This window comes from Delphinapterus leucas, chromosome 16, assembly GCF_059928025.1.
Source record: "Delphinapterus leucas isolate spDelLeu-1000000601 "Yukka" chromosome 16, BTC_Dleu_Yukka2, whole genome shotgun sequence".
Classification (NCBI taxonomy): Eukaryota; Metazoa; Chordata; class Mammalia; order Artiodactyla; family Monodontidae; genus Delphinapterus; species Delphinapterus leucas.
The window spans coordinates 52,378,227-52,405,825 of record NC_143144.1 but is presented as its reverse complement, the minus strand read 5'-3'; the positions used below and the strand labels follow the sequence as shown (position 1 = coordinate 52,405,825).

At 34.5% G+C, this 27,599-nt stretch overlaps 1 protein-coding gene across 1 annotated transcript in view; it reads right to left on the bottom strand.

Annotated features, from left to right (window-relative positions):
* HECTD2 (HECT domain E3 ubiquitin protein ligase 2) overlaps window positions 1–27,599 on the bottom strand; it is an 80,018-nt gene that overhangs the window by 9,509 nt on the left and 42,910 nt on the right. The window contains exons 6-18 of the mRNA XM_022569359.3: window positions 26,204–26,268; window positions 23,949–23,994; window positions 22,097–22,206; window positions 20,529–20,677; window positions 19,824–19,947; window positions 17,341–17,437; window positions 14,159–14,266; window positions 13,351–13,483; window positions 12,372–12,460; window positions 8,556–8,714; window positions 5,235–5,309; window positions 4,447–4,534; window positions 4,254–4,360 (exon numbers count right to left, since the gene is read on the bottom strand). Of these exons, the coding sequence (XP_022425067.1) occupies window positions 4,254–4,360; window positions 4,447–4,534; window positions 5,235–5,309; window positions 8,556–8,714; window positions 12,372–12,460; window positions 13,351–13,483; window positions 14,159–14,266; window positions 17,341–17,437; window positions 19,824–19,947; window positions 20,529–20,677; window positions 22,097–22,206; window positions 23,949–23,994; window positions 26,204–26,268 (1,350 nt within the window). The remainder of the gene's footprint in view (window positions 1–4,253; window positions 4,361–4,446; window positions 4,535–5,234; window positions 5,310–8,555; window positions 8,715–12,371; window positions 12,461–13,350; window positions 13,484–14,158; window positions 14,267–17,340; window positions 17,438–19,823; window positions 19,948–20,528; window positions 20,678–22,096; window positions 22,207–23,948; window positions 23,995–26,203; window positions 26,269–27,599) is intronic.

Below are 27,599 nucleotides of genomic sequence, written 5' to 3'. Positions count from 1 at the left end.
TAACAACTGACACTGCAGAAATAAAAGGATCATGAGAGATTACTACAAGCAACTATATGCCAATAAAATGGACAACCTGGAAGAAATGGACAAATTCTTAGAAAAGCACAACCTTCCGAGACTGAATGAGGAAGAAATAGAAAATATAAACAGACCAATCACAAGCACTGAAATTGAAACTGTGATTAAAAATCTTCCAACAAACAAAAGCCCAGGACCAGATGGCTTCACAGGCGAATTCTATCAAACATTTAGAGAAGAGCTAACACCTATCCCTCTCAAACTCTTCCATAGTACGGCAGAGGGAGGAACACTCCCAAACTCATACTACAAGGCCACCAACACCCTGATACCAAAACTAAACAAAGATATCACAGAAAAAGAAAACTACAGGCCAATATCACTGATGAACATAGATGCAAAAATCCTCAACAAAATACTAGCAAACAGAATCCAACAGCACATTGATAGGATCATACACCATGATCAAGTGGTGTTTATTCCAGGAATGCAAGGATTCTTCAATATATGCAAATCAAACAATGTGATAAACCGTATTAACAAACCGAAGGACAAAAACCATATGATCATCTCAATAGATGCGGAAAAAGCTTTCAACAAAATTCAACACCTCTTTTTTTTTTTTTTTACATTGCAAAATACTTCATGCATTGATTTATTTGAACAGCTTTACGGAGATATAATGCACATACTTTAGAAGGCATCCATTAAGTGTACATTTTAATGGTTTCAGTATATTTGCAGATACACACAATTATCACCACAATTTGTGACGATTTTTGTTACTTCAAAAAGAAACTCCTCTGCCCTTTAGCTATCATTGCTAATCTTCTTATCCTCCTCCAATCCCCCAGCCTAGAAAACCACTACTCTACTTTCTATTTCCATATTCTGCTCTTTCATATTAAAAGAATTATACATGGCCTCTTGAAGGACTTCATTCACTCAGCATAAATTCTTCAAGAGACAACTATGTGTGAATATTTCCTTTGTTTTATGTCAGAATAATATTCTACTGATTGGATAAAACATGTTGTTTATCTATTCATCTGTTAATGGACATTTGGATGTTTCTCCCTTTTGCTTACTATGAATCACATTATTATAAAATTCATATATAAGTTTTCATCAAACATGTGGTTTCATTTACTTGAGCGTGTACCTAGGCGGGATTGATGGGTCATATGATAATTCTAGGTCTAATATTTGAGGATCTCCCAGAGCTTTATCCAGAGCAGCTTTGCCATTTTATCTTCATTCCACCCCATATGAGAGATCAAATTTCTCCGTGTATCCTCGATAAAACTTATTGCCTCACTTTTTGATTTTAGTCATCCTAATTGTTGTCAAGTGGAATCTCACTGTGGTTTTGATTTCCATCTCCTTGGTGACTAATGATATCCAGAACCTTTTCATATGCCCTTGAATATTTGTGTATTTTACTTGGAAAAATGTGTATTCAGATCCTTTGTCATATTTAAATCGACATCTCTTTATGATAAAAACCCTCCAGAAAGTAGGCATAGAGGGAACTTACCTCAACATACTAAAGGCCATACATGACAAACCCACAGCCAACATCGTTCTCAATGGTGAAAAACTGAAACCATTTCCACTAAGATCAGGAACAAGACAAGGTTGCCCACTCTCACCACTATTATTCAACATAGTTTTGGAAGTTTTAGCCACAGCAATCAGGGAAGAAAAAGAAATAAAAGGAACCCAAATCGGAAAAGAAGATGTAAAACTGTCACTGTTTGCAGATGACATGATACTATACATAGAGAATCCTAAAGATGCTACCAGAAAACTACTAGAGCTAATCAATGAATTTGGTAAAGTAGCAGGATACAAAATTAATGCACAGAAGTCTCTTGCATTCCTATACACTAATGATGAAAAAGTCTGAAAGAGAAATTAAGGAAACACTCCCATTTACCATTGCAACAAAAAGAATAAAATACCTAGCAATAAACCTACCTAAGGACACAAAAGACCTGTATGAAGAAAACTATAAGACACTGATGAAAGAAATTAAAGATGATACAAACAGATGGAGAGATGGAGAGATGGAGACATGTTCCTCCATGTTCTTGGATTGGAAGAATCAACATTGTGAAAATGACTATATCCCCCAAAGCAATCTACAGATTCAGTGGAATCCCTATCAAACTACCAATGGCATTTTTTCCAGAAGTAGAACAAAAAATTTCACAGTTTGTATGGAAACACAAAAGACCCCGAATAGCCAAAGTAATCTTGAGAAAGAAAAATGGAGCTGGAGGAATCAGGCTCCCTGACTTCAGACTATACTACAAAGCCACAGTAATCAAGACAGTATGGTACTGGCACAAAAACAGAAACATAGATCAATGGACCAGGATAGAAAGACCAGAGATACACCCACGCACATATGATTGCCTTATCTTTGATAAAGGAGGAAAGAATATATCATGGAAAAAAGACAGCCTCTTCAATAAGTCGTGCTGGGAAAACTGGACAGCTACATGTAAAAGAATGAAATTAGAACACTCTCTAACACCATACACAAAAATAAACTCAAAATGGATTAAAGGACTTCCCTGGTGGCGCAGTGGTTGAGAGTCCGCCTGCCAATGCAGGGGACACGGGTTCGTGCCCCAGTGTGGGAAGATCCCACATGGCACGGAGCGGCTGGGCCCGTGAGCCATGGCTGCTGAGCCTGCGCGTCTGGAGCCTGTGCTCCCCAACGGGAGAGGCCACAACAGTGAGAGGCCCGCGTACCACACACACACACACAAAAAAGCATTAAAGACGTAAATGTAAGGCCAGAAACTATCAAACTCTTAGAGGAAAACACAGACAGAACACTCTATGACATAAATCACAGCAAGATCCTTTTTGAGCCAGCTCCTACAGAAACGGAAATAAAAACAAAAATAAACAATTGGGACCTAATGAAACTTCAAAGCTTTTGCACAGCAAAGGAAACCATAAACAAGACCAAAAGACAACCCTCAGAATGGGAGAAAATATTTGCAAATGAAGCAACTGACAAAGGATTAATCTCCAAAATATACAAGCAGCTCATGCAGCTCAATACCAAAAAAACAAACAACCCAATCCAAAAATGGGCAGGAGAACTAAATAGACATTTCTCCCAAGAAGATATACAGATTGCCAACAAACACATGAAAGGATGCTGAACATCACTAAGCATTAGAGAAATGCAAATCAAAACTACAGTGAAGTATCACCTCACACCAGTCAGAATGGCCATCATCAAAAAATCTACAAACAATAAATGCTGGAGAGGGTGTGGAGAAAATGGAACCCTCTTGCACTGTTGGTATGAATGTAAATTGATACAGCCACTATGGAGAACAGTATGGAGGTTCCTTAAAAAACTACAAATAGAACTACCATATGACCCAGGAATCCCACTACTGGGCATATACCCTGAGAAAACCGTAATTCAAAAAGAGTCATTTACCACAATGTTCATTGCAGCTCTATTTACAATAGTTAGGACATGGAAGCAACCTAAGTGTCCATCGACAGATGAATGGATAAAGAAGATGTGGCACATATATACAATGGAATGTTACTCAGCCATAAAAAGAAACGAAATTGTTATTTGTAGTGAGGTGGATGGACTTACAGACTGTCATACAGAGTGAAGTAAGTCAGAAAGAGAAAAACAAATACCGTATGCTAACACATATATATATGGAATCTAAAAAAAGAAAAAAAATGGTTCTGAAGAACCTAGAGGCAGAGCAGGAATAAAGACGCAGACGTAGAGAATGGACTCGAGGACGTGGGGAGGGGGAAGGGTAAACTGGGACAAAGTGGGAGTGTGGCGTGGACATATATACACTACCAAACGTAAAATAGGTAGCTAGTGGGAAGCAGCGGCATAGCACAGGATCAGCTCGTTGCTTTGTGACCACCTAGAGGGGTGGGATAGGGAGGGTGGGAGGGAGACGCAAGAGGGAGGAGATATGGGGATATATGTATATGTGTAGCTGATTCACTTTGTTATAAAGCAAAAACTAACACAACTTTGTAAAGTAATTATACTCCAATAAAGATGTTAAAAAAAACTTTATTATTTTCCTCTAGACAAAAAAAAAACCTAGAAATCTTTTTTTTTTAATTTTAAAAGCCTATCTACTAAAATATTTAAGGAATTATTTGTCAATATCATACTATTACAAAACCTAACTGAAAGCATGAAGTTTTAAACTCACCATTAGGGCATTTGAAGCACACACACTATGAAATCCATAATAAAATGCAGCAAACTGCTTATAGATGGATTTGTTGAGAAGAAAGTCAATATAAAGCTGTACATATTCTGGAAAACAATTTTATATCTGTTAAGTAGTAAAAGTAAATGGCAAATACTAATGCGCTTTAATTATAAATCGTGTTTTAACTTACCTTTCCTATTTTGATTGGTAACTGCAATTTTATCACCACCTGGCTTTAAATTATAGGACTTAATTATTCCGAATTCTTCTTGAAACACCTGATGGGAGATTCCAACACAGCGTATTTATTGGTATGGCTGATATATTAACAGACTTCAGTGAACAGGTTTGTAAAATTTAAAAAGAAAACTTTTCCCCCCTCTTCTAAATATACAAACTACAGAATGGCTAGGCTTTTGTGATATTTGTATTAAGAATAGAGTCATGGAAGCATTTTGGGGTAAAAAAGTAGGGACTTAACCCTCCTGAATACAGTTAAATACTTTACTGATGTTAACAAAATTTGCGCGGGCATTTAGGGAAGCACTCAGGTCTTTGGAGCCATGTGGATTACTATAATTCCCACCTCCTGATTATTGTCAGGGGAGTGGAAGTGAGAGAGTTTTGGTCTGGTCGACTAGCTTCTGCTTCTAACTTCTTGCATTGAAGCGACAGAAGGGGCTTGTTGTTAGAAGCTGAAAAGCTCTGAGAAAGTAACTGAGTCAAGGGCATAGGCCAGGTGCCTGGCAGAGTGCCCTCACCCTTGCTGATGTTCTTTAAGCACTTTCCTTGACTGCTCACCTATATGTGTCTGCTTCTTTATCTCTACTTTATCAGGTTAAGATCCTTTAAGATAGGGGGTGGTATGTACTGATCAGTCCTTGTTCATCTTTTCTAATGGTGGGTGTATGGTAACAAAGGGTATTTTTCACATATGAAATACCTCGTTAACGGAAAGCTATTTGCCCTTAAGGATACCTGAAATGTTGAATAGAAATCTTCTTCAACATTGCCTTCATATGACAGGAGTTCACTTAATCCATGGGCCAACTCCTATAAAGAGAAATCTGTTATCTGTGTTTTTAAATCAAATAGTACTACCCAAAATAGTTAAGCAGATCTACTACAGTTCAGTTACATGTGAGATAGAGTAGATAAACGCAGACTTTGAAATAATGATAATATTTGATATATTTTTTTCCAGGGCACAAAATGCTGGTTAATGATTTCTACCATGTAAAAGGCTTGGAAAAATTTATTGGAAAAGGTCACATAAAGGAACATACCCAATTATACCCACAGAGGCATAATTCTGGGGTCTATTCTTATTCAGTGAGCTAAGAGCACAGTTTCCATCATAATTCACTGCTATCTGTAACATCACTGTTTATGAATTTGCAGTATTTCTCACTTTCAGTTTATATTCTTAAAAAACTCTGTTAATGTTTTAGGATTCATCTTTTAGACATAAAAATACACAGTTCATACATGTTAAGTGGTTTTTACATTTCAGTTATGGTGCCTTCCTCTCCCAAGAACAACTTGAGAACACTGGAGGAAATATTTTCCTACATTGTAACTCATGATTTCCCTGAACAGAGATTGAAAAATCGAAAAACTAAGCCAGTATTTTTCAAAATTTCAGGTTTTATGAAAAAAAGTTTTAATTTATTTTAAATATTAGTAGAAAATATAAGGAACAGCATGATTAGAATGATCTTACACACTTTACATATTAAAATTTCCATTCCATTAAAATAAGAAAATTTTAAACAAAGCTAGGCTGGCATAGGTTCCAATATGATTTTCATCATTTGTTTCAATTATTAATAAAATTATGGATGCTGAAAGTTATAATTGGGAGATTTGCAGTTTTTTAAACAATTCAAGGGACTAGTAGATGAATCTAATGGAAAGTATTTACCATCTTCTTTCAAAGATTAAATTTTTAATGATAAAATACAAAGTCAATTAGGTAGTAAAATTATATACTCAGATCTGCTTTATTCAGGACTGTAGCGCCTTTTATTCCCAGCCTTTGTATTTTCAAAACCCAATTTCTGTTGATTTGTTGTTGTTGTTTATCTGTTCTTAGACTCTTAACTGTAATACGTTCTCTCTAAAATATTAATTACCCATATAGTTCAACATCTTTATAATTTTGTAAATGTAAAATTAAGAGTGTGTGAAGATACAGACTACTGGTTTTACACACTGTTTGAATACCCTGGTATTATTTAATAGAGCATATTTGAGAGTGACTTAAGCAAAATGAAAAGAGCTATTGCAGTTCCTGATTCAAGGTTACACTTAGCCTCTCCTCCATTCTCAACTAAAACCCTCAAGGGTAATTTTCACAAGGCTGTGTGGGGAAGATTTGTTGCTGCTGCTGGACAGTTCTGATGCTTTGAGTCATGGATCCGTCTCTATAAAACCAATGGAGTTTTCATTAACATGGTCATCGAAAAGCACTGGCCTATTAACACTGTATTTATTGAAGGCTCCACCATTGAGTATTTTGCTTACTTTCTGTATTTTTTGTCCTTATTCACAGATACTGTGCTTAAATTAAGAAATGTATCACTATAGGTTTCTCTTTGCTTTCCTGTTCACTCTTCTTAAAACACATAGTGTACAAATACAAACGGTAAACAAAGTACTGAATAAAAAAGCACTTAAAACTCTTTTATCGATATATTTTACCATATATGAAATGGGAATTAGGTGTTAATTTTTAATAGATGCCATTAATAAATCGATAATCCATTTTTAAATTTAAAAAAAATTCCCCACATTCCACTACCCTAACATGGCTGTCTTCTTGCTTCCTTTCAATCTTTATTCATGCATGCATAGAGACTCAGTTTTTTCTACAGTTGATCTCATAGCATATGCACAATCTTGATTCACTATTAAAGAGGCAATATAAGAACATGAAATTAACTCAGTATCACCTTCAGCTCCATAATATAAAACAACGTATTGGTATAGTCATTCATAAAATGTCCATTATTATTAACTAAAAACACCTGGATCTAAATGAGTCAAATTCAAATAGCTTTAATCATAAAATTAGACAATTTATTGGTAAAAACCAATAATAAAGTTAGGAAATTTATTGGTAAAAGATCTGACAAAAACTGCATATATGGGACTAAAAAATCACAGAAATCTAAATGAGAAGGTAGCTCATCCGTTAGTGTATATATATATATATATATTATATATACTAACTAGTATATATATCAGTGTATGGATATAACAATAACTCCCACTGTTACACAAATAAGGAAATTAATTGAATCGTCCAGGGCTCATAGGTAGTGTGTGGCCAAAATACAAGACTATAAAGGGCAAATCTTTCAGTTTCTTAAGTAGTCTGCTCTATACCTTTTGCAATTTTTTCCAACTACTGAGTCTTATAAAAACATAGATTTAGGCTCTTAATCTGAAAGAATCCAAACCAACTTCCAAAAATGTATCTGATATCACATGAAGAATGGTTTTCTAATTAGTCACATGTTCTGGAGAGGTTTCTCAACTTTGATAGGAAGGTTCCAACCCTACACCAAACTCCTTTGACCATCCAGACACAGAGATATTTAAACAGGCCCTTAATCCACATCCAGGTACTTACTAAGAATATTATGGGGAATTCTCTGCTGACCAATGGCTACCAAAACCCAGCTGTAAAAAAGCATTATTACTGTAGGGGATTTTCAGGATGATGTGTATACTATCCATTCTTCTACTACGTTTTTGCACTGGATTAAACTTGATGATTGGAAATCTAATTTCTGAATTGAGGAATGTTATCAGAGACAGGCCTGTGAAATTCATTAATTTTATTCAGGGACGGTGTTGCAGATGTTGTTAACGATATTGCATAGTGACACGTTAATAAGAATCCACAGTAGCAATCAGGTACTAAGCACTTTATTATCTCATGTAATCTTCCCAGTATGAAAGTTTTACTATCCCATTGTTCACATAAGGAAATTAGAGCTCAGAAACAAACAACTTATCCAAATTCACAGAGCTAATATGTGGCAGAGGCTGGATTCAAATCTCTGTCCCTGACTCAAAGCCTGTTCTACTGTTAGAGGAACTTAGAAGTGCTGCAAAGCGGGTTATGTGTCTCTATAAGGAAGGAGAAAATTAGACAAAAAAGGAGATGGGTTACAAAGGTAGAGGGAAACCATATTTAAACATAAGAATAGCGTTAGGAGGAGAGAGACTGCAGTAGAAGAGAGATGATCTAGAATTACGGGATAAGATGCTAAACGACTTTATACTTACAGGCATAATTTGACACAGGTCATCAGTGGTAACACTGCAGATGCCTACTGGCATACTTTGGTCATTAGGAACGATGGGAGGGCTCAATAATTTCTTGTAGCAGCAGGGGGGGAAACGAATATCCAAAGTAATGCTGTTATAAACAGCTAGTCCCATAAGCTATGCATACTAAATGTTAAGCATTAACATAAAATCCATGACAACAAATGAGTTCTGAATTATGCATCAGTCTATTTCTTGCATACTTCTTTCAGATCTAACACTGACTTTCTCATTAATCCCACATACTTCCTCTTTCCTCTCATTTAATTTCCCTTTATTTTACATAATATATTGATAATTACCAAAAATCATGTAAAAAGGAGAGGATCAGGTGAGAGTATTTAATGATTTCCCTAGAAGAGTTTATCTAAGATCACAATAGATAGCAATTTCATACATTTCTATAAAGTATTTAACATATAAGAAAACTTTCTAAATTTAAACAAACATGTAGGTGATTTCATAAGCAGCAACAATTTATTCAGAACTCACTGCAGAACAACACCATTGATTTTGGTGATCATTTTGGCTACTTTAAAACTAAATACAGGGCTTCCCTGGTGGCGCAGTGGTTGAGAGTCCGCTTGCCGATGCAGGGGACACGGGTTCGTGTCCCGGTCCGAGAATATCCCACATGCCACGGAGTGGCTGGGCCCGTGAGCCATGGCCGCTGAGCCTGCACGTCCGGAGCCTGTGCTCCGCAACGGGAGAGGCCACAACAGTGAGAGGCCCGCGTACCGCAAGAAAAAAACAACCAAAAAAACCAAAAACAAAAACAAAAAAAAACCCAACTAAATACAGGCTATGTAGAGAGAGCTGTATTAAGTAGTCCTATGGATACACACACCCTGACATCTACATACACATGCACTACTGATATGTTAATAGGACAATTATTCTGCCACAGTAATACTTGAAAGACTTATTACTTGGAGTTTACTTAAAGTGTTAAAGTTAAAAAGCTACAGATGTTATATTTATAAACTTTGCCCGACTGTATTTTGTTTATCAGTTATACAGCAGAATGTAATGTATCCATTTTCTAAAAACGGTGTTTTAGATCAAATTTCATAATATTTCAACTGTCAAATAAACATTATAGTATCAAGTGCTTAAGGAAGTCAAGTTTATTGACTTAAAAGGAAATCTAAATATATGGGCTGGATAAATTATTGAAAGCAATTTAAAAGATTAGAAGACAGCCAATATTTCAATTTGCTAAGGCAGAATGAAGGCTAATAATAATTTAAGGAACAGATATGTGATTTTACAGGTAACCATATCAACAGAGACTGAGCAATGTGTTCTAGGGTAAAGATACTGAAATTAAGTTCTAATATATGCCTGTAATTGTGATAATAGCAATAACAGTAATAAGCATGATACTACTGTAGTTACCATTTATGATCATCTACTATAGTGACAAGTTCTAAGCATTTTTCATTAAAAATTACAAAAAAAAATTATAATCCTGAAGGAAGGTTTTTAACAGATGAGGAAGTAGGTTCATAGGATCTGCTTCAGGGCACTTCCATACCCAGAAGAATCATGCTGCATTTCGCACTAAATCAAGTTGCTCTGGTTGAAGCAGAGGTGGGGATGTGGGAATTCTGCTGGAGACACTGAAGTGTCATGTGGTGCAAACAGAGCAGGCTTTGAAAACCCTGCACTATATTATGTCGCCCCCTACCCTTAGTTCCAGTGCCCCTTTGGTAATTCTACTCCTAAAAAACTGTTAGATTATGGCTCTTCATGCAATCTTCAAAACATTTTATAATTATTTCTATAGGTTTTACTATAACACTTCTTGTAAACTCTAAGGCCTTAATATTTAAAAATAACTATATTAGAAATACAATACTGTGAGAACTACTAGAACAATAAATCTTTGGTCCTGAAATTTAGAAACTGGAACTATGTATGGAACCAACTCTATTTTCTAAATCATCATACCTGTTACTTCTCAATTTTTTGTTCTCCTCATCTTTGACAGATCTCTCAACCACTTACGTGATCACAATCCACTGTCATCCCACATGTTTGTATATATTATCATGCTGTCTAGGGCATCAATCTTACTTTCTGTAGTTTCTTTTGTGTGTGTGACATAAATACACATAATAATGAGATAATAGTGGCTATAATTTAATTTTAGATTAATTGTTTAACTTGTAATATACAACATGTAAATACACTTAATATGCTCTTTTGGGTAATGATTGAATAGAAACTAATGCCTACTGCAAAAAAAAAACCCACACACAAAAACCAAATTCACAATATTACATATACCACTCTAAAAATGTGGTATAAGAGCTGATACTTTATTACAAATATTAGAAAGTCAAAGTATCAGCCAAATCTAAGCCATGATAAGAATGTAAAGTAATGACAAACATATTTATCAGGAAATTCAAATAGCTCCTAGTGTGGTGAGAAGCATCAATGACTCAGCCCTTCAATGAAGTCGAAATATTCAACAAGTGACTACTGGAGATAAGAGAGTAAAAACAGGAGTCTAATAATTGTTAAACATTCCTTACTGTGGGCTTAGCACTTTGGACCTTTAGATACGACAACACATACAAAATTTCAGATTAAGTTTACCATCACAAGGTGTGGTTTTCCTCACTACCTTTTCTTCCATCCAGCCTCTCAATTTTCATATACATTCTTCAGGATTTACTCCAACAAATGCAAGAAAGACAGACATTCAAAGCTCTCCATTCAGATGGCTCTTAATTCTTATTTTGCCAGCACCTTCCATAACTCTCGGAGCACCCTCTGCTCCCATCAAGTGGACCTCCACATTGCTCTGTAACAGGGCCAGCACAACGCTGACTTGTCCCCAGCCTTTATCCCAGTCTATGTCCTACTCTCTCCAGTCCTGTGTTAATCAAATATATTGGTTCCATTTTAAAATTTGGGAGGAACACACTGAATCATTTCCTTCTCAGAACTCTTCAGCACTTAATGCCAAATGGTCATTTGACTCTGAGAACAGACTACCCTGAACTGGTGGTCATCTGTCTGTCTAGATGGTAAGCTTCTTAAAGGTAGTTTTCTTTTCCTTCTTTTAACCTATGTATCCCCAGTGTTTGCTTATTTATTTATTCTTCCCTCCTTTCTTCCACAATTATATTTTTTAGAATTTAAAAGTGAATGCAGAAGTCATCCTGTCCAATCTCCCACCCAATGCAGGAATGCCCTCTCCAACACACCTGATAGGGATCAGAGGATGGCATAGAAATTTATATAATTTTAAAAAACACTATAAAATAATGCCATATGCTTTAAATGTTCCCATTCCATTCAACTTTTAATTTTTTATGAATGTCCCAGGATTTGAGGCCACATTAAGAGTTAGACTTAATTTCCATACTTTCAATTTAGAAAACTGGGTGAAATAAACACAAAGTGAAAGAACTAACAGAAAAATAGTTCACTATGAATAGGAAAGACACTATGACTTTTAAAAAATGTCTTAAATTTCTGTTAATTTAGGTTATATATGAAATAGGAAATAATATTTTGAGATAAGGTTTTCAGAGAAAAGTGTGAATAATTCAGTCACTCCTTCCAATTAACTAAATCTGCTGATATTACATAGCTGTGATATTACAAAATAATAAAGATTACTGAAAAATCTACTAGTAATTTGACAAGAATGTTTAATCTGAATAAAATGCTTATTAACAGTTTTCCAAAATTCAGATAAAATTCTTAAAACTCTCTAGTCTACTAGCACCTCCTAGTGGAAAGTTTAAAGGATACAATTCCAACCAATCGGAATTCAGAATAGTTATCACATTTAAAGCTGCTAAACCAATGGCAGTATGAATCCTTATGATACGTAAACATGCCTGGAAAATAGAAGCATAATTTCATCAATATGATTGATTAAAAAAACCCAGAGCAGTAAACATGTACATGGCATCTCTTCTATTAGAAGCAAAACATTTCAGCAACAGTTCTGTTAGAAACTACCTTTCATGTTAAAATGTATCAAATACACGTCCAACGAATTTGCAAGAGCACTTTATTGTTCACTGGTATCCTGAACCAAGGGTAGAAACAGGGTAAAAAGACAGAAACTAAATTAATCAGTTGATTTATAAAAACTATACTTTTATACTTTATAAGTTATGATCAAAATTAATTTTGAGGATTATCTGGCGATTTCAATTTACCTCTGTCTTCTCTATTTCCCATTACCAGAGAGATGCTGTATATACATATATACCAAATTAAGAAAAATAAAGAATAAGAAAAACACTTAAAACTCTCTTTTGAAGAAAAACATTTAATGATACTAAGGATTATATAGGTGTTTTCTCTAAATAAAATCTAATTAAATTTCAAAGGTTTATTTAATGATTCTTATTTATTAAAATGGCTCATATTTTAATGAAAGAGACTTTGAATATTAGTGAAGAGCAAACTATAGTTCTGTTTTTAAATTTCGAATGTTCTTTTTATTTCAGTGACAAATTTTCATGCATTTGGCTTAGTCAGAAAACATGTGGATGCTTCCTTGCAAAGACATCTTGTGTAGGATTCCCAGTAAGATAATGAATATTATGTTCATCAATTTGGTCAGTTTAAAAAATGTAACTAACAGTCTTTAAAAAATCATTCAACATTTATGGTTGACAAAAAAATCTGTAAAATCATAGGCTAAATTAAAAATAAGAGTGACTACTTGAATCTAACAATTAGGGAGAAAACACTTTCATAAAAATTAACTACTCACCATAATCTGGATGAAAAATTTGGCGAATTAAAAGAAGGAACCATTCTTTAGTCAAGCCGCCCATATCCAAACCAGCTTCCCCTACAAACGTAACTTTCAACTTCTTTTTCAAGTCTGCTCTTTTCCGGGTTAACTATTTGAAGAAATTATAAAGTAGAGGAGAACAAATGGCAGTAAAAAGGAAATTAATTTTTAAAATTTTGCAATATGTATTATCTTATTTACAATGTCACAAAACTCCATCCATCCATCCGTCTCCCAACACTGTATTAGTCAGGTATGGTAATGTTTGTTGTAGAGATCAAGGAACAGAATTAGAGAGCTCAGGTAGCTTGCCCAAGGTTACTGTCTCCCAGCACCATATTGTCTCCAAGATTTTAATTTAGCAGAATACAGTACAAAGTAGTTCATTGCCTTTTAACTTGCCCTCAACGCTAAACTTTAAAAAAATCACATAACTAAATCAAATATTATCTTAGGGCTTCCCTGGTGGCGCAGTGGTTGAGAGTCCGCCTGCCGATGCAGGGGACACGGGTTCGTGCCCCGGTCCGGGAAGATCCCACATGCCGCGGAGCGGCTAGGCCTGTGAGCCATGGCCGCTGAGCCTGCGTGTCCGGAGCCTGTGCTCCGCAACGGGAGAGGCCACAACAGTGAGAGGCCCGTGTACCACACACACACACAAAAGCAAGCACACTACTGGCATACAGAAACAAAAGATAGCTTACTAAGATTTTAGTAGTAAGCCATATTATCAAATTTATTTAAAGCTTTAATCAAATAATACTATTCTGGAATAAATGATCAATACCTCATCAAGAGAATCGCTGACCAGATGTGTCCGCCTTACTTTCATATTTAGAAATAACATATTCATATCAGGTCTCTGTCTTCGAGATACTTTATCCACCAGACTTTGCTAATTAAAAAAGAAAGCAAACATTTTCATTTATGCTTAAACTATAATCTCATTTAAAACATTTAAACACTTTAGTAAAAATCACTTATATTCTTCTCTTTGCCATCTCTCATAAACAATTTCATAAACTCAATTATACAAATTTTGATTTATGAAAATGCCCTACAATTATTTCATTTGGGGACAATGATAACCAAAGGGGATCCAAAATGGAGGACCTAAAATAATTCATCTTCTTTAGTAAAATAATGTTGCATTACTGTTTCCATATGTCTCATCTCTTAAATAGCTAAGTTTTCTGTTTAGTAAATACAAACAAAGTGGGAACATTGGAAACAAGGTACATACTTCTGACGATAAACTTGGCTTACGCTTTTTTAGATACTGGATTTACTCTAAAAGCACAACTAGTCTACTTTTAGAAAGTAATTTTCAACATATTTCAGAAACCATTAACAATGCTCATATCCTTTGTCCCAGTAATTCCACTTCTGGAAATTCTAAACACAGAAAATATTTTATACAGTGAGATGTTCCTCACAGCATTATCTATAAGAGCAAAACTTTAGAAATATCTTAAGTATGTATCTCTCTAATGGAATATAATACAGCTATCAAAAATGATGTTCATAAAAACTATGTAAATAACATGGAAAATGTTTAGGGAATATACAACTGAAAAAAACGCGGAGAAACAAAATTGTATACACAATATTGTTTAAACCCTGCTGCCTTTTAAAGACAATATAGGTAAAAACTATCAAAAGAAAATTTCCTAAAATGTTAACAATAGTTATGCTTGAGTGATGGAAATATGATTTTAAAAATATAAGGAATATATAAATATCATGCTTGTATATTTACTTTATCTAAATCTTTTTCAGACTACCTCATCCTCTTTGGTAACAAAGAAAATGAATTATTGTACAGATTAAAGATGAACACTTCAGACATTTTAAATACATGCAGCAATTTGCTTACTAGGTAAAATTTTAACACCCCAAATCTATATAAGGCTACTTTCATGATTTTGTAGATTACTATAATAATACACTAATTCAGAGCCCTTCCTCATCTCTCCAATATTCAATTCTAAAGGCTTTTAGTAGTTTTTATTCCTTCTCTGTGTCCTCTCTTTTGTGCTCAAAGAGATCTATATTTCTGGGATAGTATGCTGTGTCATGGACCTGTTTTCCAACCCTTTACTATCTTCTGTTCCCAGTCTAGCTCCTGGGAAGCTGTCACATTGGAAATATCCAACACACAAATTTAAATTAGGATGCTAATGGAAGACAAGGCTTAGTGGCTACTCCTCCCATCAGGAATTCATGTTGAATAGAAAGTGTTTCAAATGAAAGAAATAACTAACAATGGTAGAATTTTAGACATAGTCTGATGAGGAAGTTATTTTTAGGCTGGGGAATGTCTTTTGCAACTTTAAAGTATACTATATAAGCTCTTGCTTGCATTAACTACTTATAAGGCTGTCCTTGTGCCAAAATAGTTACCAGTCGTTAATTCCAAGCGGTATGGCAGTTTACAAGTTAAAATGCTGGGAAACACCCATAACCGACAATGCTACTTGACACTTCAATTGCTACTCATTTGTGCCCATGCCCTGTGGAAGATAGCCTGGGACACAGTCTACAGCTGTCACTCTCCTTTTAATTGGAAGAAAAGTTAAAAGAAGATTATTTAATATTTTAAGTGTGAGTGACACAGCAGAAGACTGCTCAGAGGAACTCAGATAAACTTCTAGCTCTTTGGATTTTTCCCTTATAAATATAAAAAAATCGTAACCCAAGGTTAAAAAAAAAAAAGCACTAAAAAGGCACGTGAAATTGCATAAATGCAACTAACCGAAAACGTCAAAATGACAAGCTATGTAGACTAATCTTTGAGCCAATATCTACCCAAGATTAGGTAATAATTCTGGTGCTAAATATGCCTGTTGAAATCTACTTTTCAGCAGGGTAATGTGGCTATGTTACTCCTTTGGTACACACAGGCAATAACATTTCTTGTAATATTCCAATACTCAGTGTAAACTGACTCTGGGATGTCACTAGTCACTCGAATCTTTTGTCCCGCTCTGTGACAGGAAAAAATACTCACCTTCTGGTGAATTACTGAAGAATAAACAATTCTTATTTTTATGGTATTTTGAAGTATTACAAGTTATGCATTAGGGTTCTTTTTATATTCTTGGACAAGACACAGAAATCATTTCCTTTTACTCTATGGGTCTGTCTTGGGTCTCTTTATTTTAAGAAGACTACAGCCAAACCTTCCCTCTAAGTTTTAAAGTTGCAAGTAATCATGTCACAAAAGCAGATACTCAAAATATATGAGCATTTAAATGTATAGTCTAGAGCTCTAACCTAAAACAAAAAAGCTCAGTCAATCTGATACATATTAAAGTACCTAACTTTACTGTGCTGTGCGGAAACCATGGTAGGCTGTGGACAGGACAGGCCCAGAGGTGAACTTCATCCTACTCCATTAATCTGTCTAAAGCCAGCCTGACTGCGACCCCAGTTTCAATGGGCCTCCATGCATTTTGGTTCCCTAAGGATCATTAAACATCTCTCGCCTTCTTTGGACATATTTTCTCAGTTTTTCAAGACTATACTTTTTGTTACATTTTCTAATTTTTCAGTTGTTTCTATTTGACTGTCATAAAATCTAGAAAATGTGTCAGTGGTTTGAGTAGTTTGCTCTTAAGGACACTCCTTTCCTTGTCCTCACTGTAGTTCTTTCTCACCAGTGCTCTGCTAGTGACCCTGGAGGATGTTATCTACAAAATGATGTCCAACAAGTTCCGAGTACTTTGGATCTGTGAGAGGCATTTAATCTCCATGCTATATTTATAATATAATGAGAAGTTGATAAGGGGTATCTTTTCCCCATATCATGAACAGGTTTAAGTACTTTCTGAGGGAGTATGATATGAATTTTACTTTTAACATTTCCTGATTAATGCTAGAACAATTCACAAGACATTTGACTTATTTGTTAAATTATTTACTATATATTGATTATAGTCAGCATAAATGTTTTCATAGCTGGCTTACCCTTGCGATGCTTATCATCTGTTGCTCTGAGTCTCTTTGAATAATGATTTTTTTTGCAGCTATAGAAATAACGAATGGGTACTGACAGAAGGAAAACCTGCTCAACAAGTGAAAACAGAAAAAGCAAAATGGTGTATTTTTAGCAAAATTATACTAAGGGAATCTAAGGTACCCCTTCTAACAATATTAAACATTACTTTTGTATTGTGTTTTACCATTCACAGAATGATTTTATGTGCATCACTTCTTTGAATCCCCACAGCCCTGTGAAGTATGCTTCATTATTAGATGTGCAGTGCCTTTATTCTCTAGAGGAAGCTACATCTAATGTTCTGAAATATGTGCTAACTGCTTATATTGTTTGTACAAATAATTTCAGTTTAGATAGTCACTTGTATATCATTACCTGGGAAAAATATGGGCAACAGCAGAACCAGGAGGCAGAAGTGTTGATGAAGGATTTAGGACAGAAAATTCATGTGCAGAAATTAATATAAGAATCCATTACTATATGGATATTTCTGATGCGTGAGCTTCAGAAATGAGGAAATCTAGCAATAACTATGGTAGGAAAAGTAGTAAATTTAAGAGCAATAAAATAAAAGTTAGAAAAAGGTGTGTTGCTTTAGCACTGTATTTAATGATGTAGTAAGATGAAATGGTATGTATTTGTAAAAATACAACATATGATCAAAAGTTATGAAAATAACTTCTTTCCTGGTCAGAGCTCATTCTATGTTATATAAAAGGGCCACAAACCACACAGAGAAATGCACTTAAAGAGAACTAGTATCGTAGCAATGACACTTTAGGAGTTAGACTCCCACCAGAAGTGGCTGTAATGCATCCATCAGTTACAGTTGGAATGCACTGAGGACAGTCAAGCAGTGCATCTGTGACCACTGTGCAATACAGGGATTACGAGGAAAAAGGAAATAGCCCTAGTGTGAACTGAAAATGAAATGGCTTTCCCCTTGGGACGAAACTGTTAAAAAGCAGTAAGAAAACTGTTCAGTATTAATGTGTAATAATTTTGAATCACTAAGTGCTAACTAGAAATTTGGAAATAAAAAGAAGTGCAATGAACTTAGTAGGATAATGTTGGTCTTATGTACTTTAAAACAGTGCATCTCAGCCTTTCCCTAGTCACGGCACGTAGACAAACCATACTATGTGTATGACACACTGAGATAAACAGATGAGGCTGCCCATGGCCAGACATGTGACTTGCCCTGGGGCTCCGGTCCCCCTCTAGGTCCAGGGTGGCTTCCCAAGGGCTGAAGGGATCATAGAATCAAACCTCTGTTAACTCCTTTTTGGTACAACAATGCTATGGCACAGTGTTTAGAGGAGCTCTGCATTAAAAGATGTCACTGAAATATGCACAATAACTCTCGCAACTGTATTGTGGTTTTGTCTACAACATTACAATTACATTAAAGTGTAAAATAAACTTTGTCAAGAAAATATCCATCAGACTGACCTAGGTCCCCACAAACGGAATTCTTAGGTCAGGTGTGGACTGAGATACGTCCAGAAAGCTAGTCTATGTTTTAGGCCAATTCTGGTAGAAAGGGTCCCTGGGAGCTCGAACCAATTTATGAAGTAACCTGACGTTTTAGATTACTTATATCCACATCCTATTTCTTAGTCAGTCTCCTTTAGAATAATGCATTCTGCAGGATATCTTGTGGTCTGGGAATAAATTAAGTCTGGGATAGTCTTGCTGGTTTAATCCAAAATGTAAGTGTGGATATAAGGTGCAGGGTAATAAAGAATTCGGCCAAGTGTTGCCAAAATCTATTATACTACTGTGATAAATCATTTCTAGTAAAGCCATTTCTCTGTAACATCCATTCTTTTAATACTGTGTATAAAGGACAAACACTTCATCCACAGAAAAAGGGAGAAAAAGAGTGAATGTATGTGTGTATGTGCACACATGTGTGATCATTGTGTTAGATCAGGCACCGGCACACTATGGCCCATGGGACAAATACAGCCTACAACCTAGGCTTGTGAATAAAGCTTTTGGGACACAGACATACCCCTTCAATTACATATTTTCTAAGGCTGTTTTTCGTGCTATAATGGTAGACCAGAGACTGTATAGCCCAAAGAGCCAGAAACATTTATAATCCTGTACTTTGCAGAAAAAGTTTGTCGAACTCTGTGCTAGGTGATGGCACATAGAATAAGAAGATATAAGAAACTGCATACTAAGATAGAACTTTTCCCTTCTTAAAAAGATGCTACTAATCAAGCCAAAACCATATTAACATAACTATAAATTCAAAATGTAATAGAAAAAGAAAATGCTTTAAGAAATATGATATTTCAAGGCTGGATATCTAAACTACATTTATAAGTTTATATGCAAAGGTATGTGTATATTTAAATTTATTTACACAAACTTAAAAGCCAGTCATTATTTTGAATAGCATTTTATTTAGGTGAGTAATCAGATGAGCTTTTGATCATACCTGTGAGAATTTCCAAAGCTCTGCCAGGTGTGGTATTCTTCCATGAGATCAATATGATCCAATGTAGAATTATAGAAATCAGTATAAGGAATAAGGGGAGGATGAACCAAATTGTTTGCAGTATCTGTAAAGATAAATTCTAACATAATGATCTTTCCTAACATGTACATGATTCATTCTAATAATAAGAAGAACATTTTAATGCCCACCAGAAAGCTTTATCTAGAAATTCCTATTTTAAGCAATTGTAGTGCCAAATGAAAAGGTAGTTTTAAAATTGTGGTCAAAATGCAGCCAATAATTTCTTGCTTTAAAAAAAAAAACTTGAATCGTGGGGATTATAATCGTATAGTAAAGGGAGTACGCAGATGGCCAGCTATGCATCCTATTTCCCCATCAGGGTGTTCTCAGGGTCCGCAGGAATGAATGGAAGTTCTTGTATTCTTAGGAATCACTACTTAGCAGGTAGTATGCAGCTGAGAGCCATAAAACAGAATATTGCCCAATAAAATGCATAAAGCTTTTTCATGCTTATACATTAATTGTGAAATCCATTAGCAAAATAGAAAATAAATCACTACAGCTCTTCTCCTCAAAGGAATGGTTTAAGATGTAAGAATGCCTCTATAGTATTTTGAGATCCTTATGGAAATGTTCTTATATTTAACAAAAGAAAAGTAAAGATGATTGAATAATAAAACCTACTAAGTAAAGCCAACACTTTAGATGCTGATGGGATCCACCAGGAACACTTTGATATAGGTGGAAATTCTTCAGGCTTTGCAGGAAACAGGCGTAAAGAAATAAACTGCAGCAATCTCTCTACCAATTGTTTGAACCTCTTCTGGGATAATCTGGTAAAGATTTTGAAATAATTCCAATCAAAATTCACATTTTCTACTTTGGCAATATATTTGTTAGAGATCAAAGTTCATCCTTTATACATAAAATTTTAGACTATTCCCCCAAATTCTATTTCTTAAATTGCCAAAATTTTGAAAAGATGCAAAATCTTACCTCGAATATCATTTCTTAAATAAGAAATAAACACCAAAATTACTATAAAGTTAGCATTAAACATTTCACTTTTAAAGCCTTTTAGTATTCAGTCAATCCTCATTCACAGACTTTGTATTTGCAAATTCACCCATTCCCTACAATTTAATTCTAATCCCCAAATCAATAATTGTGGCGCTTTCGTGGTCATTTCATGGCTGTGCAAAGAGTGGCAAAACATGGGAGTTGCTTATGCCGAGGCTGAACAAGGCCATGCTCTGCCTTCTTGTTTTAGCTCTCATACTGCAAACAAGTGTCCTTTATGCAGTCTACTTAGGGTCATGTTTTTCAAATTCTTGTGCTTTCTGTTAGTGATTCGGCTGTTTTAAAACGGCCCTTAACTATAGTGCTAAAGTTCTGTCTAGTGTTCCTAAGTAAAGAAGGATGTGATGTGCCTTATGGAGAAGGTACTTATGTCAGATAAAATTTGCTCAGACATGAGTTATGGTGCTGTTGGCCGTGAGTTCAATGTTAATAAAACAAAAATTTATATCAAATAGGTGTCTTTAAATAGAAATACAGATAAAGCAAGGTTATGTACTGATTGGTTGATAAAAATGTTGTGACCAAAGGCTCGCAGGAAGCTAACCCTGTATTTCACTGTTCACCAATTCAGTGTTCCCAGTAGCTTTATAGAACATAACTATTGTTAATAATAAGAATTAACCGTATTTAAGATTAATTTTGGGAATATTTAGCTTCTTTAGCTTTTATTAGTCATGGGGAAATGTAAATGTTAATGTAAGTATTGTTCTGTGGAAAAAAAGTACTGTACTTTTATAAATTGATATTGATGGCTAGTATGTTTTACAATGATGTTTTAGGTAAGGAAAAGGCATTGTGTAAATAATGGTAAAATTTATTGATAGGAAATAAAAAGACACAAATTAAAATAGTAATGTATGAGCAAATCCAGTCACCATCTTTGAGATATATGAAAAATCAATGATAGGAATGTGCTGTATAAAATGCAAAAGCAGTGGACAGAAATCTCAACAGCTGGCACAAGCAAAACGATTACTTACATACAAAACAGATCTTTAATGTATCCTCTATGTAGTACTAAAGAATATGCTTATAATTGGCTTCTGAAGCACTGTGAATTATAAGTATCATTTCTCAAGACCTGAAAACATTTAATATATTTTCTTATAAAGTTACTAACAAACTTAAAACTTTAAGATTATAAAAGTTCTTAATATCATAGAATAATTTACTTTTTAAACCAGTGAACTAGGAAATGATGGTCAGCTTCCACTAAGGTAGCTATCTGTCGTAGCAAGTGAGCATAGATGACATATGTAGATGTGTTATTAAATTGAGGATTCTGAAAAAGATATTAAAGATAATTGCGTTAAAATTTTGTTAACATGTAAAAGGAAAGACACTATGCTTAATGAGCTAAGTGGCGAATTCAGAAAACTAAACTTGAGATTATGAAATACTAGGTGAAATCCTTGAAAACAAGAATCTATTTGTTTAATTATTTAATTAACAGAGACTTGGATTTCCACTATGGTCCAGTGGCTTTGGAATTAAGACAGATCTGGGTCTGAGGGCTAATTCTACCACTTACTACTCTATATGCCCTTAGGAATGTTCCTTAAACTTTGATTCTCAACTTCCTCATCTGAAAAGTGGGAATGATAGCATCTATCTTGGAGGTTGTTTTGAGTATTAAAAAAAACTGTATGTAAAGCACGTAGCTCACTGCCTGGTATAAATGGTGGCAATCACTACTATCCAACTAAACAAAAACCTGGCTCTTCTTTGATTAAAAAAAAAAAGGGGAGAGAGAATGCTAGAAAAATAAAAGCTGGTAATGAAACGTTTGCCATTGTGAAATGAGTTATTTGCATATTTCACAAAGAACAAGGGGAGAACCACATAATAGCTTCAGAGAACTTTTAAGCGTTAGAGTAGAGCTTGTAAACCAAGCAAAACCTCTAGTTATATTTCCAAAATCTAAAACTCCATCACAGTGTACATTTCAGAGCTCCACGGGAAAAATGAGTATTAGTGAACAATAAACCAAAATTGTAAAAAATAAAAGAGCACCATGTGTTTTTCAAAATTGACTTATGGTCAGGATGGTTCAAAATGAGGGAGTGACCCCAGATGATAAACTCATCAAGTGATAGCTCATAAGAACAAGATGTCATGAGCAGAGCTTACTGTTGACCAATACACTCACTTAAAAATTTGAGCTTCATGTTGTCACTTTCTAGCTTTTACTATTCTCCAGGTATATTTCCTCTTTTTTCTAGTTTTGTCTTTCTCCTCTTACCTCTTTACTTCCCTTCCTCTCCTTACATCCCTCAACCACCTCTTATCTATTTCCCCTTTTTTTGTTTCCTCTCTCCTCCTTCTTCTACCCCTATCTTCCATATTTCCTTTTATTGGACATAATATTGAACTAAATATCCTATCTTATTTAATATAATTTTTTCTTATCTTTAAATGAGATAATAATTTATATGAACATCTTTGGTAAATTGTAAAGAATAATACAAACATAGTATGCTAGCTATGGGAATAACGTACTTCTCAAAAAATTATAAAAACTAAAATTGCTTTTCATTTGTTTGGACCTTATTTTTTTTTGTATCAATGAATCTGTATTTCTCAAGAGGAAAAAATTCATCATATTTGCTTTAGCAAATATAAACAACCACTTTGATTTTTCCATTAGAATTCTAGTTTAAACATTTATTGAAAATACACAGAAAAGTTGGAAACCCACTAATTGGGAAATAAAAGAAAGTTTTGGAGTCCCTTAAAAAACTAGTTACAAGAAAGGAAGTTGACTGGAGGAGGAAAAGTGCTTCCATTCTGTTTGTTCCAGAATCCCATAGCAGGAAGGCAAGTTAAAATATTAATCCTGGAGATAATTTAGCCTTCCACTGTTTATTTGTTATAGCTTTAATTCTCTGGTTACAAGTAATTATAATCTAAAAAAGTATCAAAAATGTTGCTCAAAATAATACTTAGTATTTGATATCATTTCACTTACACATGCATAGATTGAGATATGAATTACACCCTTCAACTATGTTTTTGCTTTCTTACCTGTAAAAGTATAAAATATGCTCTAAGATCATCTTTTGTTCGTGGACTGAAACAGAAATAATTGTAATTGATTAGAGATGAATGTTTAATCTTACAGTATCTAATAAAAAATTATCAATGTTTCTGTGAGAATTGACTTGATAAAAGCCAAAAACTAGACTTAAACCTGAAAACATAAATCATTGCCCAAAGTGTACTAGATGATCTTTACAAGATATAAAGCCACATCATCTGAAATATAAATATATAACATATGTATCACATTTTGAAATTGATATATATACACATGTATATATATAATTTTTAAATTAGCAGTAATATTTCTCTGTGGAAGAATTATCTTGACTGAATAATGATTTAAATTATTTAGGTTTAAATAAAATCTAAACTATTTCTTTCTATACTATTCTACATAATTGTCAGATTACTTTCTCAATAGGACTATTGTTTTGTTTTAGAAATTATATTTGAAAACATTTTAAAAAGCTCAAAGCAATTCATAAATATTAAAATTCCTGGTGATAGGAGAGTCCATTTTTTGTTTTCCCATTTTATAGCTGTACCATGAAAACTTCCATTTTCCTGTTCTATGCACTAGTATTTTAGTACAGTATACAGTTTTGGGTACAGAAATTGTAGTTAAGATCACAGGCTCTTTTTTTTTTGCGGTACGCAGGCCTCTCACTGTGTGGCCTCTCCCGTTGCGAAGCACAGGCTCTGGACGTGCAGGCTCAGCGGCCATGGCTCACAGGACCAGCTGCTCCGCGGCATGTGGGATCTTCCCGGACCGGGGCACAAACTCGTGTCCCCTGCATCGGCAGGCGGACTCTCGACCACTGCGCCACCAGGGAAGCCCCACAGGCTCTTTTGCTAGACAGCCTGGGTTCTAATTCTGACTCAGGCACTTACTGTGTTAACTTGGGCAATTTCTCTGTAAATTAGTTTCCTCAAGTGTGAAATGAAACTAATCATATTACCTATTTCACAGGATTGTAGTGAAGATTCAATGAGAAATAATACAAAATCGTTTGAAAGGTGCCTAGCCCATAGTAAATAGTCAATAAACTGTAGATCTTGTTGTCGTTATTATAAATCCAAAATAAAACAAGATTTTGGGGTAAAGACCACATGATCCTTTGATAAGTAAGTTGCATCAAATTATTTTAATCTGTCTCCGGCACACATTTGAGGAGCAGGGGTTAGAAAGCTGTGTGAGCATGCTTGGAGGGGATTGAGGTCCCAGCAGTTTCGGACCACTGGACTTCCCCACTCTCCTAAGTGTTCACTTTACATTCCAAATTTTCCCCTTCATTTTCAACGAAGCATTATGTATTCAACCAGAAACATAAAATTCAAGGAAAATGCAAAAGTGTTACTAGAATGATAAACTAGGAAAATACTGTTAAGTTAAAAATCACATGAAAAATACAGTATGATTTCAATTGTTTTAAAAAGATGACTAGAAAAAAACTGCAAAATGTTACATTTTTACTTTTTTATACTACCTTGACTTTTCTCAATTTTCTATAAAAACCACAATTTTCTCTGAAAATTGGAACAATGTTATTAAAATATATAGGGTACATTTAACATTACAGTTAAGAACTCTAGTTTGGTATTTTCAAATTGGGCTTAATATAAACATTTAAATTATAATTTAATGGTATTATTTGGCTTTAATAGAAGCTATCATTTAAATTATAATGTTAAGTAATACCAATTTAAATCATATGTACTTTTAAAAGTATATTTTTGTGTTCTGCATATTCACAGTTCAAAACATTATCAATTACACTGTCCATCATTCCTTACATAACAATTCAATATTTAGTTCCAGGAAAAAATATTTCAGTAGCTAAATTTACTTCTCTTATATTAGAAATAAGAAAAATTTTGCTCTGCTACCAGAAAGCCCAAGGCTAAATTTAACGCCCATATTATTTCATTCTAGGTGACTGATTTAAATACCCATCCTATTTTTGTAAAGCACATATATCTGTACATGACAGATCTTATATACAATTTTAAAGAATTCACAGATCCTCTGAAGCTCACCTGTGGACCATCCTGAGAAGTCATAAGTCTCAAGTTAAAAAGCTTTGTTATAAATGGTTTATAATTTCATTCTGATCTATGTTTTTATTGTAGCAACTAAAATCTTTTCTGAGAGTAAAACACATACGTATATATTAAAGATGGGTGAGCTGTGTATATTAACCATCTATACTGATTAGCCAAATATTAGTTTCAGTTACCCTTTCCATTCTCGTAACAGGCTGTTAATGATTCCCTTTAATACTGTCTTCTGAATGTCTTGAGGCTGTAGGCAAAAGAAAATCATGAAATAATTAGGATTAGCTATTTAGGTGACTTTTATATGTTAATTATATTTACAGATCTGTTTCAATAGTTAAAACCAGACTTGACCAAGGACTACCACTTAACGGTAGTCTCAATTTCACATCTGAGAGATTATAATGAGAATGCTCCCTGGGATGTGCACTGTACAACCTGCACAAGCATACATGGTGGCTGTTTGATGACTACCATCAGTTTTATATAACACTGAAAACAGAAAAAGAAAAACAATTTCACTTTCTCTGGATTGACAGGATAAAATCATGAACATAAGTCTAAGAATAGCATGTCTAACAATATAAAATGACTGTATACGTTTTGGACATATTTAGTCCTACCAATTAAGCCCACAATTCATTATTAAGTACAACCAAATTATGTTCAATAAAAAAATAACAAGATAAAGATTTTTTGTTATAGGATCCAAAAAAGGTACTAAATAACATTTTTTATAGTTTAATAATTCAAATACTAAAAAAAGTTAATTACTACCAAACATGTCCCATAAGAATGAATGAAAACACATCTAGATGGTGCTTTTAGTTTATAAGAAGTAACGACTAAAACCTTCATTAACTAGAAGCTCCAAACAGTCATTAAAACTTCTCTGTCATATTGTTATATGAAAGGGGCAAACGTCAAGAAAACAAGCATATATCATGGATTTATTTAAAAAAAAAACATAATCATCACTTCTAAGACATGTCTGTCAGCACTCATTCAGCCTAGCACCTTTCTTAATATACTTATTTAATACATCATTCCTTTCTCCTCCTCTGCTTGCAGTGACCCTTCACACCCAGCAGGCAAACAGCACCCCAGAGCAATGGAAGGCTGCAGGAGAAAAATCACACAAATGTGCTGACTAGACACACTGAGTTTATGTCACAAATCTCAAAAGGACACTCAACACCACTGACAGTCCTTCAACATTTCCCTAGTTCATCTACTTCCCTGCTCTCCAAGACAACTATTTCAAACCTTTTTCTCATTCCTCAAACCTCCAACACCTCCTTCCCATCAACACTCTCGGCTCTGATCTTGCCACACACTTTAGAGAGAAAACAGATGCACCCAAATGAGAACAGATTCATCTTGCCACTATTATTCTAATCATTTACCTGCACTACAACTGACCAAGCCCAACCCCCTCACTTGAGCCCTATGCTCCATCCTCTCTCACCTTGTCAAGGACCTGGTTATTCAGTTTTCTTCTATCTCCCCCATACCATCCATTTCTTCCACACTACGAGGTCGTTCCCATCAGTAGAACACTACATCCTAATACCATCT